At 40.5% G+C, this 20,282-nt stretch overlaps 1 protein-coding gene across 1 annotated transcript in view; it reads right to left on the bottom strand.

The window, feature by feature from the left end:
• Positions 1-9,250: 9,250 nt before the first annotated feature.
• plagl2 (pleiomorphic adenoma gene-like 2) overlaps positions 9,251-20,282 on the bottom strand; it is a 43,652-nt gene continuing 32,620 nt past the window's right edge. The window contains 4 exon segments of the mRNA XM_053318146.1: positions 9,251-10,221; positions 10,223-10,251; positions 10,359-11,104; positions 12,495-13,268. Coding sequence (XP_053174121.1) covers positions 9,619-10,221; positions 10,223-10,251; positions 10,359-11,104; positions 12,495-12,841 — 1,725 coding nt within the window. The 5' untranslated portion in view covers positions 12,842-13,268 and the 3' untranslated portion in view covers positions 9,251-9,618.

Below are 20,282 nucleotides of genomic sequence, written 5' to 3'. Positions count from 1 at the left end.
TGTATGCAGGCCTACTGATGCAGCCTTCTGAGACATAATCCAGACCCTGGTCCTGTATGAGGGTTTGAAACTACCACAAGCCACCACAGGTCCAAGATATTTTGGGGTGGAATTTACGGTAATTCCCAAAATCAGATCTCTATTTTGTGAGAATCACGGACATTTTGGTAAGTAGCGTATAATAACCTACCCCTACTGTAGCAGTACACATAGACTACTAATGCTTAGTCTCATTCTTTCTAATCATGTATCCTGTCATGTGGTGACTGCCGATGGAGGGAAACTGAGAACAATGCTTGAGCTTGTGGAGTCTGGTCAAACCATTCTGGCTCAGATCAAGACGATCAGTCTCCCCCCAAAAAAGAAATTCAACCCTCCTAAACTGGATGTGATGGATGAATGGACTCGAGGGAAATGACACACAGACTGTTGTTTTTTTCAACCAGTTCAGACATCAAACCTCAGAGTGTAAGCATCGCCACAAGAAGATTTTAAGAACACTGAGATCCTAAGTCTAGACAGTTATTAGATGGATTGTCATAAAATATCTGGTACCCAGAGAATCAGAGTCTTAATGATTTTGATGATCACCTGACTTTTTATCTAGTGTCACCATAAGGGTGAAATTTGTGGTTTTGAGTGAAAAATCTTAAAACTATTGGCTGGATTGCCATGAGGGTGGTTAGGAGTAAAGGTGGAGGTGAGGATATGAAGGGTAGAGGGGTGGAGAGAGGGGAATGGGGTTGAGGAAAGAGCTGTTGCCATTATTTCTTGAACCTCCTCCTCGAGAAGCTCCTGAAAAGAGAAAAACATCATTTAGATTTCACTTTCAAAGCTCTCAAGTTATCTGAAATAAGTTGTTAGAATGTAAAAGATGAGCTGAGACATCGTACCTGAAGGTGGAGGTTTTCTTCCTTCAGACGTTGGATCTCCTGCTTCCTCCCAGCCTCCTTCTGGATCCACATCTGGTTTTGTGGTCTGCAGTGTCTCCTCCAGCTCTCGTTTTTCTTTGTCCCACAGCTGTCCCCTCCTCTCCCAGCTCTCAGTGAGGACAGAGAGATCCTTTCTGGACATCTCCACCGTCTCAGAAAGCTCCTTCTGGAAACTCTTTTTCTCAGAGAGCTGCCTTCTCCAGTCCTGTTCTCTCTCAAAGAACTGTTTCTGGCTCTCTACTTTTTCAGAGAGTTCTTTCCAGTACTTCTCGTCCATCTCTGCCAAAATCTTTCTGTCGGTGTCTTCTCTTCCTCTCAGACAGCTTCTGTTGGAGTTTTTCAGCGAGCGCTTCACATGTCAGTTTGTTCTGTTCTAGAGCAGACTGCGTTTCACTCAGCAGGGCCAAAGTTTCTCAGAGGCCCTGCTGATCTCCTTCTCCTTGTCACAGAGGAGAACCTCAAGATCCCTGACATTATCCTGCCAGCTGGATTCATTAGCAGAGGCCGCTGTCCTCTCTATGTCCTCTTCCAGAGTGTGGACCCTCTGCTGAAGAGACTTGATCCCTTCATCTCTCTTTTTTATTTCCTCCTCGGCTCTCTGGCGTTGTTTCTGCAGCTCCCTTCTAAAGAGGATTCTGGATGAATCATGTTTCTCCTTCAGAGAGGAGAGCTGCTGATTCATGGAGCTGATCTCCTTTGAGCTGTTGACGTCTGTCTCCAACATCACGATGGCTGCCTCAGTGTCAGACAGCTTCCTCTGTAGCATCCTCTTCTCATTGAGGAGCTACTGTGGTTCACTTGCCCAGGTCTGTCTCTCCTTCAGGACCATGAGCTTTACAATGGTCTTCATCTTGTCTTCCATCTACTTCATCTCACCCTCCATGTGTCTCCTCATGTCCTCCATCCCTCTGTGATAGTCCTGTGCAACATGATCAGAGACATACATGAAGACATTTATCTGACTGGATGTGACAAGTGACAAATGATTGTATGCACCAGTGAATAAAATGTGTCAAGTGTCTCCTGGTTTGAATATATTACCCTGCTGGCTCTGCTCTCTCTTCTTGCCATGACGCCTGATGATTTTGCGGTTGATGCAACAGATAGAGCAATTTGTTTAGTGTGGACAGATGATCTCCTCTGTAGACACCAATGTTTCTCAGTTTACCTGTGAGTCTGTGCTGAATCACTATCTTGCTTCTGAAGATCTCACTGATAAAGATTCCATTATGACATATTTGTTTGAATGATGTAACAGAAATAGTAACATCATTATATCAGTAAAAAAAAGAAAGAAATGATGCTAGCAGAGAGGAAGATGATTTTTGTCCTGTAGTTTGTAGACATGGTATACACAAAACTACACTTAAGTTTCCTTCATTGCTATTACTATTAATATGATAATGATCACATCCAGATTCATGCAAACAGAAGTTATTTTAATATGAATTATTCTGAGGTCACACCTTACAGTCCGCATTGATGAATCCAAGCGATACTGGGTGTGAAATAGTTGCTTTAGGATTCAGTATGAACAGTCAGCTGAGGCTGCTGGTCTGGAGCTCTGTGGAAAAGCTTCATGTGTTGGTTGAAGTCATTTTGATGGAGGATATTATGAGAGCTCGCTGTCTGTCATCCCTCCAATATGGAGCCACATTTCATTTCACTACTAATGACTTGTACATGTTTTACTCCATTAATTACAAAACACACATCTACCAGAGAACACTGCTGGCAGTTCATGGTGTTAGTTATTTTGAACTATGACAATAACAATAACCAGCAGTGACAGATGACTGCTTATTAAAATGTCATATTTTCTTTATATAATAGATTACAAGTTCATCTTAATCCTATTTTACTCAAACCTCCAACATCAACATTGTCTCATTATGTTGAGAGAACATATTTAAACAGCATTACATTCCTGCTAATTGTATTTGATGTTTGAATTTAGTCATGTTTGATCATATTTGATTAATTGTGCATAGATTTTCATTTTATGAACACAGGCCTTTAAAAAGTCACAGATTTTGCACCCACATTCAAACTAGTAAACATGAAAACTAGAACTAGAAAACTCACAAAACATCGCACATGCTTCAGAAGTGGTGTAACTTGATAACTGAAATGGGTCTTGGAAGTGGTAAAATAGTTTGAGAGTAAAAGCACCTTACCTTTAAATTTGACATATCTTATGTCCCCCTCAAGCTGAACTGTAATAACTTGAGCCCTTAAATTTCATCTATCCTATTATCAGCTTTGCTAAATAGCAAATGTTAGTACCACTAACAATATAAAGATGAATATGGTAAACCATACCAATCCATCAATTTTATTTATATAGTGCCAAATCATAAGTTATGTCTGGGCACCTTTCACATAGAGCAGCTCTAGACTGTCTCCAATATAGTTTATGACTTAACACCTTCGCTAATTATTATACTAAAATGATGACTGTATACTCTTTCATTTACAGGGACCCAACATTCCCCCTATGAGCAAACAGACAGCGGAAAGGAAAAACTCCCCTTTAACAGGAAGAATCACGTTAGCATTAGCATTTAGCAGCTTTGTCATTTAGCTGTAGCCACACAGAGCTGCTAGCAAGGCTGCAGACTTGGGGCCTGATTTACTAAAGGTTTGCATGTGTAAAATGTGTGCAAAAATGTTTTCCCACCCGCGTTAATATTTTAGGTGTGGATTTTTTTTGGTTTTAGTAACAGCATTGACTTTGTAACAAATACTCTCCCATATGTGGGTTTTTCTGGTAATATTTGTTTTTGTTATAACTCAATATATTAGTTAACCCTGTTGCACCTGTTTTCATTTACGCAGTTATTCTTAGTAGATCACCTGCAAAACGCATGCAACTAAACACGAAATCTATTGCACTGCACACATAATTTAGTACCCTTTATTTGGGACCTTAGTAAATCAGGCCTTTAGTGTTGTTGTGCCTGATGAATGGCCAACTTGGTTAGAAAGGTTCTACGTGTTTTAATGTAATATAGTAGAAAATGTTGAAATACACACAGGAATTGCAGTTAGGTTTTGAATTGAAAGTTCAATTTATATTGAACAGAAACTCAAATTCCTCTGAAAATCAACACTAGCTAAGTTTGCTAACTAAGCTTTACCTACAATAACTATCTCAGAATGTTTTCTTTATATCTTCTACCAGATAATAAAGTTCTCTCCAAGAAACTTGAGAAGGAAATTAAAAAACCCATAAAATGAAGTTTCATTTTCAAACATGAGGGTTTCAAAACGTTCAAAAGTCAAATTCTGGTGGGAAAGTACTGGATCCGAAATCATAGAATCAGCCTAAAAGATGTTTTCAGCTGTTTTCTTTTGATGTGGATTTTGTATTTTGTAAAAATAGAAAGAACGAAAAATTACAAAATAATGAAAAGAAATAATGCAAAGAAGGTATGAAACCACTGGTTTGTCTTTTAATCATTTCAACATAACACATGACAACTCAAAGATACACTGTACTGTACAATAAGTCAATAGTTCTGTTGTTGTGTTCATCATCTCTTTGGATCAACCAATATACAAATCTGTCACTTTTACATTGCAGCAACTGATTGCATGTGAGATATGTAACAAAAAAAGCATTCATTTTCTTTCTTTCTCTGAAGCACATCATTTATATAATTCTCCCTGTAGTTGATGCTATATAAAATAGTGTAGTTGAATGCAAATATTCTATTTTCGTTCACCTTTTTTTTCACCTTTTTTATTCCAGAGGTGGCTGAAATAGCAAGTGATAAAAATAAAAATGGGCTATGTCACTAAACGAGATACACAAAGAGGTTGGAATGCAAGACTTACAATAAGCTAGAAATATATAAAACTACATGTGGATGTTGTCTGCATCAGACAGTACCCAGTTTCTTAGTAAAAGCAAAAAAAAAAAGAGAGAGGGAGAGGGAGAGAAAGAGAGCATTATTAAAATCAAATCAGTTTTTCTCAGGCTTAAACTGATGAGCAAATTCCCTTAAAATGTTTGTGTTCTGCACCTACTAGTAAAGAGGAAAAGGTGAGGATAAGTGCATCCCTAGTAGGTGCAGGTCGAGGTAATGGAGCTACAGCCGAGCCAAAGAACAGAACAACATTACTGTCAGAGGTAAGAGGTATATATATCTATATATATATATATATATATATCAAGTGTTTCAGAGTTGATCAGCATTTTGTGTTATCTCTGAGCTACGGAAGCTCGAGCATGCCAGGAAAATAAAACAATTGATGAAAAATAATGCATGTTAAAAATAAAAATACTAGTAAGTAAATTTAGATTTTGAGATACTGTGTTAAATAAAAATGATGGGATACTAAGTCACAATCTTAAGTCTTAAGTGCAATCTTCTCAATCTTAAGTTATGACTTACAAAGTAAGAAATAAATAGTAGCTCAATGTTTGGACTTAGCATCTCTGAACTTATTGAGTCATGATTCTGACTTAGTAAACCATTTCAACTTAGCATCTGAAATTTTTGATTAGGTGAGTCATAATTCTGACTTACTGTCTTATAAGTTTAACATTAGTGAGTCAACATTTTGATTAAGCATGAGATGCTTTTTATTTTGGTACAACAGGCATAAGATCTGTCCACCTGACCACACATCCAGACCTTTTCACTTCAATCTTCTGTTTAGTTACATGAATTTTAAAGCCACGTTTGATAGTCAATTAAACAAGCACTGTCATTTTTACAATACTATGGCACTGTTCACACGTTTGACTCATATCAGCGTAAAGTTTTTCCTTTTAGCGGGGATGAGTTCAGTGAGGTTTAAGGGCTTTATTAGGGGTCACTTTTAACTTCATGTTTTTCAGTCACATGGTATGCAGATGAATCCCTGTTGCAACAGCATTTCAATAGCAGGTTGTGGCTTTGACACTAATGACTAACATTTCTTTTTTCACCACCTCACACAATAACAGACATGCTGTTGCTGTTCTCTTCAAGCACCCGGCTATAGAGTTTGATTAGATAAATTTATGATAGAGAAGGCAAAGCTGGTTACCAAAAAAAAAAAAAGTTTCAAAGGAGAAGGGGCAGGGGGCTCTTATGTCGAAGGATATTAGTGAAAAGTCTATCAAAAATACTGTTATTCTTTTGGAGAAGAGAAATACATAAAGGTCGATAAAGTCTACACATCAAACTAATGGCACATACATATACAGGATCAATACAAAATTAAAAACATATGAACATATAAGCTGAAATTTTAAAAGAAAAAATACTCTCTTTTTAAAGGTTGAAAGTGCTAGAATTCAGATTAGCTCACAGAAACCCAGGGAGGACAAACTGAATACATGCCAAAAGCTTTTTCCTTACCTTTTCTTTTTTTAAAGGACTAAATGAATATCTGTTACAAAAATATAAATGCTCAACTTGATTGCTACAAATTTTGGCTTAAGCCAAGAGGGTTTTTCTTAAAAACTACCTTTTTTTTTTGTAAGTTCATAATAAAGATCAAATTTGAATCTCGTTTTTTTTTTATTATTAATATATCTTGTAAATACTCACAAAGGTGTCGACAGCTAATTAATTTAGGATCAATATATTTGATCATGCAAACTACTTTATGAGTCATCATCAAAATAATGACTTTCCAGGGGGAAAGACTAATAAGAGTAAAATATATTTCAAATTAGTTCAGAACTTGGATTATAAAATCTAAGATTTTAGCAATGACGTTGTGATTATACAGTCAGACTGTAGGGAAACTTTTTTTCTACGTCAGTGCTGATGCTGAATCTTTATCTGCTCCTCTTATGGGGGAATATTCACCTGTCGAACACGCAGGCGCCAATGGCTGCTCATCATCATGGAGAGGTGGGAGTGAGGGTGGGGGGGGTTTCATATCCTACAGTATCAAAAAAAAAAGCGTATAGCACTTGTAGCATTTTGTAACAAGCAATTGTGCAAAAATGTAGTTTCTTCTCCCCAGGTTTTGGTAAGAAAAAATAAAAAAATAAAAATGAGGTGATGTGTTGTGTTGTTTTTCGAGGTCCTGTTTTATACAAACAGAAAATAATATATCATATGACAACAAACAAAACAAATATATGACTAAAAGCGACAACCCCGAGTCATGCGGTCAGTCATGTTTTGTCCCTCGTACTTTGAATGTCAAAGACCGGGAAAAAATTCAGTGACCACGTCTCTTTTCCGGATATCGCTGTATTTTCAGACCCTTTTCCTTTGACTCTATATGAAGCAGCTGAGAGAGGAGGAGGAGGAAGGAGGGGGGGGGGGGTTGGGTGTAAGGAGGAGGGAAGGAGGGTGTGTGTAGGGGGGGGGGGGCTGATGAACACTTTGTCGGTTCGGTTTGTGCACGTTTTCAGCTCACTGTCCATCTTGCCCAAACGAAACAAACAAAAAAAAAAAAAAAGTAAAAATTGAAATCTTCTAGTGGTCTACAGTTGTTATCCATCCACAACCGTAGCTAAAAGCAGCAATATGTATTTTATTTGTCATTTTTACGTACTATGTTTTTTCTTCTTTTTATTTTTTTTCTTGTTGGTTTTAAATCAACGTGGCCGGGCGGGGGTCTTAATGACCGGAACAACACTTAGACGCAAAAATGAATGATGAGATGTTTTGCGGGAGCTCGGCCCCCCGCGTATGCCGGTTGTGTCGGTCGTGCCACAGACAGAACATTAGATAAAAAGCACCTATTTCGCTTTGAGGCTTAGGGTTAACTTTGGGCTCAGGTTCTTTTTTTTTTAGGTTTTTTTTTTAAAGAGGCTGGTGGTGAATGGTTTCCGAAGGACTCCCAAGACGTCGGAAACCTCTGAGCTCTGAGTTGAAATCGGTGTGTGGGATTTCATCACAGCGCAGGGTGAAGTTGGGGAGATGGGGGGGTATTCAGCTGGATAATGGCTATCCATGTCAGCATTCCTATGACACAAACTATCTATCAAATCCTAATTATGATTATTAAGCCACTAACAGCCTGCTGTAGCTATTTCCCATCCACAGTTCTGATTCCTCTATACTAAACTCAAGTACATGTAAAGGTAAAGATTGGATATGACAGAGAAAGCTTAAGGGAAAAAGCTAATACTTCATCCATTGTTTGATCAAAAAAAATGCAAGATACACAAAAAATGTAAACCTGCCAGACATCAAAAAAAAAACATCATCACTTAGTTTTAATACGTCTACCTAGAATACACCTTACTGAGATAAAAGCAATTATAATATTCATTTTGAGATATTTCGTACACTGCAATAACATTCTTTTAACACATTTTTTTTTCCTCATTTGTCACTGTAAATCTTTTGTTTTTTTCTTTTTTGCCATTCACATATGTCAGGGTTCATCATTACTAATGATGATACATCTTTTTTTTTAAAAAGACTGCGTAAAAGATGTGTTTGTATTTCATTCCAAAAAATATAGATTTTTTTTAGATATGTCAGGCAGCGGAAGAAGCAGCTGCAATATATATCATTCTCACAGGAACTTTTTTATGTTTTTTTAAAGGATAACTGTTAGAAGGGAAAACATATTGGAGGAAGGAGAGTCCCTCGCGAAAGGAAACAAAAAAAAACCCAGGTGGGTCTTAGGAGGAGCGGTGAGTTAGGAGAAAGCCGTGAAAACCTTCAAAAAGGGAAGAAAATTCAATGTTTCTGGAGGAGGTTCTTAAAAGGTGAAGTGCCTTCTGCTAAAAAAGAAAACAAAAAAGTGCTTCTCTTGTGGAAAGGTTTTGTGATATTACATCGTTTTTCACATTTCTTTCTTTCTTCGGCCATGTTTGTGTGACTCTAATCAGTCCTGATAAGAGTGTTTTATCATTTATTCTCATTAAAACTGACCTAACTCTAGGAGCACATCAGTTACAGCTGATAAGAAAATAAAAGGGGATATCCAACTTAATTTTTTTTTAGCTTTTCTTATATGAATAAAAGAGCACTTCTTTGTTTTTTAAACGCAGGGGTCGCTTTTGCTTTTTGTGGCTCTGGCCCAGCCGCCTAAGAGAAGGAATTTTTTTAGAGTTAACTCACTCTCTCTTCATTCCTTCACTGGTCTCTCTCTCCTCTCCATCACTAATGACGACAGGTTGGGTTATCAGAGGGTGGGGGGAGGGGGTGGGTCGAAAACTCAAGATGAGACGCATTCTATCACTTTCTTACATTTGGAAAAGAAAAAATAAAAGTAAAACAAAATATCCACTTCAAACTATATTTTTTTCTGGGTCACAACAAGACAGATAATCTTCACTAAAAAAATGTATCTTTGATTTTTTTTTTTCATATTATTACTTTAGAAAGTATGCAGTACCACGCCTTTTGGCCTACTGATCCTGCCCTCTATACTACTAAATAGGGAATGGAAGGGGGGATAAAAAGGGTAAATGGAAATTTAAAAAAAAAAAAAAAGATGGGTTAATACATCATTATAACTATAGGATAGAGGAAAGAAAGCCCAAATAAAAGCTGTTTCAACTTCTTTTCTCACCTTTTCCTTTTGCTCAAAGGGGTTTTAACTTCCTTTTAAGGCTCAATCAAAAGCTTTTGTGCGCTTTCATTTAAGGCTTCAATGTGTTCATTTGTGTATTTATTTAATCTAATTCTCCAACTGTTTGATCAGGCCCTGTAAAGAACCGCAGCCCGAAATATCCAGGCTGAGCTGAGGCTGGGCCGAGGGGCTGGCTCTCTCACTGGAAGGCCTGGTGGAAGCGAGGCAGTGTGGTGGTACTAAGGCTGGAGCTGAACACTGGTGGGAGGGGGTGCAGGGGTCCAAGGCCCAGACCCCCGCTGGAGCTCTGCTGCTCCTGAGGTTGCGGTTGCAAAGAGGTAAGAGGTGCCGTGGCGACGGCAGCTGCTGCCGCGGCGACTGCTGCGGCATGGGGCTCGGCAGCGTGGAGAGATGAGGAAGATGAGGAGGAAGAAGAGGAGGGGGTTGCGGATGAGGGGTAGCCCATCACCAGTCCTCCCGTGCTCATGGGGGCGCTGTAGGGAGGCAGGTTGAGGGGGAGGAAGCCCAGCAGGTGGGAGAAGTCCATGTTAGCAGCACACAGAGACTCAGCGATCACCGCAGGGCTCTTGGACAGGAGGTGATCCCCACAAAGCTCATCCGCCAGGCCCGAGGTGGGCTCCAGTCCATCCTTGGGGGGCGAAGCAGCAGCGTGGGGCTCCACAGAGGGAACTGGGCCTGGCAAGCCGCTCTGCAGATCCATGAGGAAGCTCTCCATCTCCACTTTCAAGGGCTTGTCCAGCAGGTATGAGGTAGATCCCAGCTGGTATTTGGGGGCTTGCTGGGGCTGGTGCTGCTGCTGGGGAGCCGGAGGCTGGTGGTGCGGGGGCAGCGGAGGGGAATGGTGGTGGTGGTGATGGTGGTGGTGGTGGTGGTGGTGATGGGAGTGTGGGTGGATAGGTCCAGGGGATTCCATGTGACAGCCCATGCCCATAGCTGCAGACAGGGAGCTGGGCATCAGGGACGGGTGTGGATGACCCACCCCAGAATTAGACATGGCCTGAAGGTGGTGGGGGTTGTACATGCCCATGGGAAAAGGGGCACCACTGGGGAAGGGTTTACCCATCATGGGGTCTTTGTTGGGACCCATGCCACACATCATGGGGCTAAGCTCCTCCTTCACAGAGCAAGGTGGTGACCCCGAAGCTAAAAGACCTAGCATGTCAGGAGGCTCCGTCTTGATCTTCAGCAGCTCCTGTGAGTGGCTCTTCTTCACATGGCGGGTCAGGTGGTCCTTCCTGCCAAAGCGCTGGGCACAGTACTGGCACAGGAAGTCCTTTCGGCCCGTGTGGACCACCATGTGTCGTCTCACATCCTTCCGTGTGTAGAAACGGCGGTCGCAGTGGTCGCACGGGTGCTTCTTCTCCTTGGCTCCTCCAGAGGACTTCCCCGAGTGGCTCTTGAGGTGCTCCAGGAGAATAGGCGTGCTCTCGTAGCTCTGCATGCACACTTTACAGGTGAGATCCCCCGCCGTGGCAGAGTGCATGGCCACGTGGCGCTTATATCCCAGCTTGGTGTTGTAGTGCTTCCCACACTCTTCACACTTGAAGGCCTCCTTGTTGGGGTCATGGGTCTGCAGGTGGTTCTTCAGGTGGTCTTTGCGGTGGAACATTTTCTCACAGAATGAGCACTGATGGGTCTTCTGTGGAGAGTGTGTGGCCATATGCCTGCAAAGGAAAATGTGAGAGAAAGAGTGTGAACGGAAGAGTTTTTATGACACATTCCTTGTATCATTGTCAGATTTGTTAATTGGTTTGTCAGTACGACGCATGCTAACATGAGACATGAATTCCTTCCTCTCAAACTCCTTGTGTTCATATACACATAAATGAGTAGGAGTAGTTTACAGTCAGTAGTAGGGCTGTGTATCAGTACTTGATTTAAAGTATCGTCCAAAGAAAATTGATACCAAGTAGTATCGAAACATCTGTGTCCAACGATACCTGCAATCAATCCTTTTTACACCCAGAGTTAGAAAATATGACTATTTGTATGGACTTGTTCACAGCCAATCAACACAAGCATTCTTCTTAATGCGACGTGATTGGCCACAGCAGCTACAACCCGCCTGTGGTGGTGAAGTCGTGGTGAATTTGAGTAAGCACATTTAAGATGCCACCTAAACACTGTAAAGTGTGGCTACACTACACCTGTTACACCAGATAAAAGCAAGTGCACTAAATGTGTGATGGGTATTAAATGAAGTACTCAGTTAGTATCAGTATCAATTTAAGGGTACTTGGATTGGTACTTGTATCGAATTTTTAAATGATACCCAGCCCTAGTCAGTTGCATTTAATGGGTTTTTGAACCACATACCAAAAATCCTCATATATTAATTAGTCCGAGTCATTTTTTTACCATTTGGGTGAAACAAGATTGACATTTTATCACCTTATAAAGCTGGTTAATGTGTTAGCAAACAGTTACTTGTTTACAGGACACACAGAGCAACATAAGCATTCATTTTTGGCCACTTCAGGGCAATACAACAAGCTGTGAACACAATGACATATACTTACAAGCTGATATAGCTGATAGGTTTACTTCAGACACAAAGCAACTGGGAGCACATTTGGAGTTGTGTTTTTGGCCAATTGATGAATGTAAGTCCAATATTCACTCTCTTTTAGCTCAGTTTTTGCTCTACCAACTCCTTAGGGAAATATCTGGCTTTTTAGCTGTTAAATGCTCCACAATGTTCACCAGCTAGTCACTGACTGTGTCTGTTTACTGTTTGTTGCTGAGCAGATAGTGTATAGTGGGGTTTTCTGAGCTTTTTGGCTGGAAACTACTGCCTGCTGTGGCCAAAAATAACACTATGAGAGCAGTGAGACTAAACCAAAATAGTAAAGTTGGGGACCATAAAACCAAAACAATGAGCTGAAGATGCTAAAAAGCTTCATAGAGCTGAGGGGAGATGCAGAGGTGGGTTCATCATGGCTCATGTGATCCATTATTAGAATACAGATTAGAGATTATTTAAAGAGAATTTTGAGAATAACCTATGTTGTATTTAAAGGATCTGAACTGAGTAACATGATTAATGCTCAGTACCTGAAGAGTTTGTATTTGGAGCTGAAGGCCTTGGGACAGTGTGGCTGCGAGCAGTGGAAGGGTTTCTCTCCTGTGTGACTCAAGGCGTGGAGCCGGAGCTTCTCCTGTGAGGCGAACAGGGCCCCGCACACCAAACACTCGTTCCCGCTCACTCTCCCTACCTCTTCTGCTCCTCCTTCTTCTTCCCTCTCCCTCTCTCTCTCTTTCCCCTTCTCTCGCTCTCTCTCTCTCTCTGTCCGTGGTAGCGGGGCGGCGCTTCCAAACAGCTTGGCGGCAGTCCGTCGTCCCTCTTCCTCCGGCGTCAGTGCGGTAATACGGTGTGAGGCATCGGCGGCAGCAGCTGCCATGGCAGCCCTAGAGTGCCGCTGCCATGAAAATCCACTCGTGGCTCCCCTGCCTTGCAGGCTCAACGTGGAAAGTGGCGGGGGCAGGGGGGGTTTGTCAAAATAAGAAGGTGACCAACAACTCACAGGAAGGGCCAGTGGTTGAGCAGACACATCGAGGTGAACCAAAGTCTGTGGTGAGATACAAAAACTTTATTTCAAACTGTTCAAAAGTTTTTTAAGCGACGTTGAACACTTCATTTTTTTTTGTTTTTTTACCTGTTTATTAAAATCCAACTTGTACTTCTTCACATATGTTGCACTTTCCGTCTCTCACTCTCTGCTTCAGTCGCTCCTCTCCTTCTCTCTCTTTATCTCTCCACCTCCTCACCCAGTCCCAACAGCTATGGTTGGCGGTGAGTGGGAAATACTGCTCTGCATCTTTACTGTCCTGCAAGGAGAGAGCAGACATTAGACACATGAAGGTAAGTTGACATAAATGTGACTCCATTGTGCTTCGTAAGACAATGCAATAATGTACACAAATAACCCCAAACCCCAAATTGAAAATGAAACATCCACAACCCATAATTCAACTGGCTTGACTTGAATCATAATGTGTCATTTGCAAATTCCACTTCAAAAGCAAGTTTCCTGTGAGGTCACTAGGGGGCGCTGACCAACAAGTCTGACTGATATGACAGCAGTTGATTGGCAAAAAAAACTGTTATGTGAATGATGATTCTGAGTTGCAGAAACAGCATAGCACCACTTTCCTTTGTAAGATCCTTCATGTTGAAGACTAAGCATAATCATCCAGCCTCATCCCTCATCATACATGTCTTCAGGTGACAGCATGCTGCACAAAGCCAGCCTTGTGTATGTGTGTGTGGACGTGTGTACATGTATGTACTTGTTATGAAACTGGATAAGGCTCCAGTAATCCTTGGGAAAACACAGAAACACACACAACCCCCAGGGTAGAGGGAGGAGAGTTGGGTGGGCGGATGATGGGGGGGGGGGGGTGTTTACACCACAAACTCAGGCCTTCCTAGAACTACCTGTCACCCTAAATCAACAAATTCCCGACAACAGCAGTGAAAACTGTCACCCCCCCGAAACCTTGAAAAATTAGCTCAGAGTTTAAAATCCTTTAATGAAAATATAGCAGGAACTACTTTAACTTGTGCTTGAACTCGCCCTCTTCCCTTATTTACCCTGAATGACCTCAGCGACCCCTGCTCACTAACACACCAGCTAAGTCCAAGGTTGAGCGGACACAACACTGAATGTCAGCGCGGCTCCGAGTCAGTCACGTGAACCCAGAGTGCGTATAAGTACCACAAACACATGTGGGTATATGTGACAGAATGCACAGACACACACACAGACACACACACAAACACATAACTCCAAATGTAATGGCATCCTTTCTGTGTGAGAGGTCAATGAGTTAAGAAATGCAGGAAGAAGCTGTGAGATGCTTCTTATATTTACATGTTTACACACAGACATATACATTGAAGTATCCACTGGTTTGTACATGTGGTGAAAACATCTATATATGAGTTTCATATGTGTGTGTGTGTGTTCATGTAATACACATGCATGTCCACGATTGTCAAAGTGTGTACTTCTGCATACATGTGTGTTTGTTCTCATAATGTATGTGTGTTTACAGTGGTGGTTAAGAGGACCTGACAGCTGTAGCGTTGTGTGGTGGTCATCACCCAGCGGGGAGGGTGCAGGGGGGTGACACCCGTCCCATTGACCACCCTCAGGGAGCCCGGCTCTATTGTACAGCCTACCCACATCGCACATTCCTGGCCTGAACCATGCCGTGTCGCCCTGCCTCTCTCCTCCACACACACACACACACACACACATACACACACACACACACACATACACACACACACACACACAAACACACACACACACAACAGCACATACAACACACACACAGTTCTGGTCACGCCGAATGCAACATCATGTACACACCCTCCCCGGCATGCTCAAACGCACTCACAAAGGCGCGCGCACACAGACAGTCAGATACAGTACAATGAAGAGAATCCACACCACCGTCAAGTTATAGAAATAAACCATATAGAGCTCCAACACAAAGGACACACTATGACAGATCATGTGGAGCGCTGAGTTCCCACACGGATGCCCTCAGGTCTGAACAATCAAATGAGCAAACCTAAATGACCTATGCAGTATCTATATGCTTGTGTTATGTATACAAAACCCTATAAACTCAGTTACCCTCCATCTCTGACCATTACACCACACTAAATGCCTCTTTATTCATATTCAATACAGCACATTTTGAAATATCATATAAAATACATATTACACTTATTTGATTTAACAAATACCACCTGGCCCAACAATGCTACTGTGCTTTATATGTCATTTTAAAGCTAATAACTTATATTGTATGTTTGAGAGTGGTGTTAATTCCTGAAAGCAAGTTTCATACTGGGACAAATACATTGATTGGCTTGTACCTGACTTTTAATGTGAAATACTGATATTCATAATAGAATGTAAGTATTTTAATTAACTACAATCTGCAAAACAATTTAAAAAAAAGAGTAATTGTGTTCACATTTTCATTGAAAAGCTTTTATATTTATATTACACTGTGACATTCGGAGTTGTCTGTTCTATTCCAGGGTCACAGTAAGTCATAAAAAATGTGACAGTGAACTCTGAAACTGAAGCAGCTAAAAGGAATTCAGCTAACATTAATTTTTATTATTTACACCTGTGCTTTTCCTACAGCTACATGTCTTCAGTGCAGCAGACATTTATAATATGAATATACACATACTGCACATAACTATCATTTCTTCTAATCATTCCTCATAAATCACTTGTACCTGCTAAAAACACGTTTTCCTTTCCAAAATCATGTTTTTATCAATGGCAAAATATTGCAGTACAGTAGCTTACTATATTTGACATATATTTTACCATACAAAAAAATGAGGTTACTGACATAGAAATGTATAATTCCTGTCAAACAGCATGTAAACATTGCAAATTAACAGCTAACTACTAATAGCAGATAACTTAACAGCTAACTTAATAGCTAACGTAATAGCTAACTTAACAGCTAACTTAATAGCAAACTTAACAGCTAACGTAATAGCTAACTTAATAGCTAACCTACACAAGAGAGCTACATCAAGTGAACGTTTTTTCTCCCTAGCTTTCTCTGTTCATTTTGTAAATTAACTGATATCTTCGGTTGATTTCCAAAATAGCTAAACGACACAGTATTTAAATCCAATCATGAAGAGGAATAGAAAAAACGTTCAGCTAAAAATTAGCCACATTTAGACCCCAGCACTTCGGTTTTTCCTTTTACAAACTTTGAAAAGTCAAAACTACATTTATACCTGTTATTTTCTACCTTTCACCGAGCAAAGACAAAGTATCAAGATCACAAAGGTTAGTTAAGGTTTAGATTAGTTAGCAATGATGGAAAGTAACTGAGTACATTTACTCTACTGTACTTAAGTAGCTACAATTTTGAGGTACTTGTACTTTATTGTAGTATTTCCATGTGATGCTACGTACTACATCTCAGAGGGAAATATTGTACTTTCTACTCTACTACATTTATTTGACAGCTTTAGTTATTTTTCAGATGAAGATTTGACACAGTAGTTTTTTGACATGTTTCTTCTATCTAAAGGAACACTTCTGCATGTTCCTCAATATGCATCAATCAACCAATGAAAATGTGGCTGAGCTTTCCCCTCGCATGCTCCTGCTCCACATGGCTCACTCACTGACTGTCAACCCTCTCTGTTGTTTGTACAGTAAATCCATCAGCATCAGTCTGTAGCTACGATCCACTGTGATATACAGTATGAGCTCCAGATGTTCAAACGCTGGTCTCACAGAAAGATGTCTGCACGAGGTGAACGGTGAACATCTTCAATAACTCATTTATACGGTATTATACTGATAACATACTGATGCTATAACGGACCTGAGATCATAAAGTGTCATAAATACAGATATATTTAATTCTTACATACTGTTTGACATTTGACAGCTGTAAAAACACCCCAAATGTTATTTTACTCAAATGTTTGTCCATTGAGGCTGTGCTGGGTCACATTTGAGCCGTATCTGTTGACATGTGTTTTAGTGAAATGAATAGTTAATAGTTTTAATAAGGATGTATTTTTATGATGTAGCAGTGAAGACTGATGACTTCCATAAAGTTCTGCTCATTTTACCTTTACATTAAATACATTTACATCATTATTGCTATGTTATATTTTCATGTCTTAGGTCAAATAGGACATGATATTGTGTGATAGCAGATGTTTAGTGGTGTAAAAGTTAAATAATACACTCTCTCTGCTCTCTGAAACATGAATCAAGGTTTAATCACATTTATTGATCAGTCAGATCAGCTAATGATACATTCTAAATAGACCTGTGCTTAAAATGTGGTACAACACTTTTTATGAGGGGATTCTTAGACTGGGTCAAACATACTGCAAGGGTGTAGAATATAAACAGTATGTAAAGGTTAAGGATTCAGATGAAAGGCCTCCATGTATTGCTAATAAAACTGAAGGGTAAGAAGTGCAATTACTCAAAACATGTTTCACTAAAATGATTACCGGTAATGGTCAGTTATTAAAACATCGTTTTGTTTCAAGAGCCAAATAGAATTGTTAATATTTGTATTTCTATTAAATCAGCTTTAAATTCCACTTAATCCTTTAAAAAATCCACAATTTCTATTCGTGTTCCAGTACTTAAAAAGTGAAAATGGACTCTCTTCTCTCTATCGTATCTTTCCCAGCGGTCTGCACAACATGTAAAAGTAGCCACATTCTTCTCCTCGCCACTTTGAAGAAGAGGAAGAAGAGAAATTGGATGCTGGCTACACATGCTTGGAATTTCTGTCTTCATCAGGTGATACGGGACAACAAAATGCTCGCTGTTAAGTTTTCGGTGATGTTGATCAGACTTTTTCCGCTCATGGTGGAAACTGGAGTTGACAGAATAGGACAGAACTCCTATTTATGTGAATATTTTTCTTTGTATGAATATTCACAGCTGTCCTATTAGATGAGAGACCTCTGCTTGTTTACTGGATGACCACAGTCAATAAACAACACTCACTGATCCTGCTTCATTTCTAAATGATATAAAAGACAGAAATGAACTATAACACTATAACATGGAGTTATTGAAAAAGTACTTCATATCCTCTCGTTTAAAGGGTCTTTATATAAGTACTGCTGTTAATTCTATTGTGATAATAGTTGAAGTAATGTGAGTGTTTATAACATAACTACAAACATACAGTGTGTTGGTAGTCGTGGGTTACAGGTCAGAGCTCCACCAGCACAAACAGCCCAACTGCAGCCATTTCCAACCACTAATCACACTTCACCCTCACTCCAGCGATCACAAAGTAACAAAACACGCAAGTGCAGGATGGAACTTCATTCCAAAATGGCTGACGCCTCTACGACAAATACTCCACGGCACATTTCACATGGAACCTCTTGCTTACTTCCCCTAATCAAAAAACGCTGAAAGCAGAATTGAACCGCCGCTTTTTCCAACCGCCCGGGTGTCTTTGGTTTCTGTCCTGGATGAAAGAGCTTCCACATTCCTTTCCTGCGGGGTCAGAGGTCAGCCTCTGCACTGCCTGCCTGCCCGCCTGCTACGGCTCCCGCATGCTGAGTGACTGGTATTAACCCCTTCCACGCCTCGCCACGGCAACGCAGGGTAACATGTGAGAGAGGGGGGTTCGAGGGTTAAAAATAAATTTTAAAGAAGTCGTCGGATGCTTTTTGTGGTGCTGATGGAAGCTGGCGGAGGCCAAACTGGGCCGGGCCAGACCAGACCAAGACTTAACGGCCTCAGCTGCAGGAACCGTTTGGATGGCAGGACCCTGCGGCAACAGAAGCCTCCTGACCAAACTATATGTACACCCTAAATATAGAAAGTGAGTTCACCATCCGGAGCTTAGGTGACAACAGCCGCAGTCTTTGACGGGGGGGGGGGAGTGCTCTGGGGGGATGAACATGTTGCACAAACATATGAGTTAAAACGCTGAAGAGACGTTCAATGTCATGTATGGAAAGCATTAAAGATCATTTTTAATAGATAAGTGTGGCGATTATTTCTTAGTTTTTATATAAGGTGACGTTTACTTTGTTTTTTGGCATCAGCTGTTTTACATAATCATCACACAAAAAAAGAAGAAAATAAATTGTTGGCATACACCTGACGGGATTTCATCATGTTTCTATCATTGAAAAAGCTTAAAAATACATATGAAGTATATTTAGCACAACAGCAGCATCATTTTAAATGATAACATTAATTCAAATAATATAACTATCTCATTTCTGGCATGTTAAACATAAAAAATTTGCACATTTAAGATTTTAAGATGGACCTGGAGAGAGGGAGTGTTCTTCGAACGGAAAGAAGGAGTGATAGAAGCAGTTAGATTAGTGTGGGAGAAAGTTCCAGTAAAACCAGCGAGTCAAAGATAGGGACACCAGGGGAACGGAGAGTGAAGAGGGGGGTTGGGGGTGGGGGTGGGGTAGTTTAGTGCGGGACAGAAGCGAGGTAAACCGCAGAGGGATAAAGGATAAAAGGATGACGAAAAAAAGGGAGGGAAAAATGAGACTCATTTGCAGTGGTGAAGTCAGGGGTCTTTGCACCAGTCAAGTGACTCCAGAGAGAGAGAGAGAGAGAGAGAGAGTGGGAAAGGAGGGCAGGGGGTGGAGGGGGTTGGGGGTTGGCAGGTCATGCTTTACTAAACACATTGACCAGCAGGATGAAGGCAGCATGGCCGCCATCAGCTCACTGCTATGCAACAAGTCAGAGAAACATTTGCAGCAGATTTGAAACATGAAACTTTTTCTGCTACATTAACTCACAATTTACTTCATCATACTTAACCTGCACGATAAACCGTGTTATCATTGTGAGCATTTTTTTTTTTGGAGAGGAAAGCATTTAGAGCAAATGAGTAAATAAACTAAGTACTGTATTTAAGTTCTTTACTGTAGTATTTCCATGTGATGCTACTTTCTACATCTCAGAGGGAAATATTGTACTTTTTACTTTTACTTTTTACTTACAGCTTTAGTTACTTTTCACATGAAGATTTGACACAATGGATAATATAAGAAGCTTTTAAAATACAACATATTGTTAAAGATGAAACCAAAAAGCACTGTGTAGTCGGCTCACATTTCAGATGTCTATGAGTTGTTAACAGCTCCACCAAATACTGATTTTTCCCTCTAAACTTCTCACATGCTTTCATTTCAATAAATGTTCAAATGATCCAATATTTCAGCAAAAATGAAAAGATTAGAGAAAAAGTCCTATCTGCTGACCCTTTGGAGGGGCCCCACCCCTAGGTTGGGAACCACTGGACTAAACTAGCTAA

Source organism: Scomber japonicus, chromosome 4, assembly GCF_027409825.1.
Source record: "Scomber japonicus isolate fScoJap1 chromosome 4, fScoJap1.pri, whole genome shotgun sequence".
NCBI classification, from domain to species: Eukaryota; Metazoa; Chordata; class Actinopteri; order Scombriformes; family Scombridae; genus Scomber; species Scomber japonicus.
This window is presented reverse-complemented; position numbering and strand designations above follow the sequence as displayed.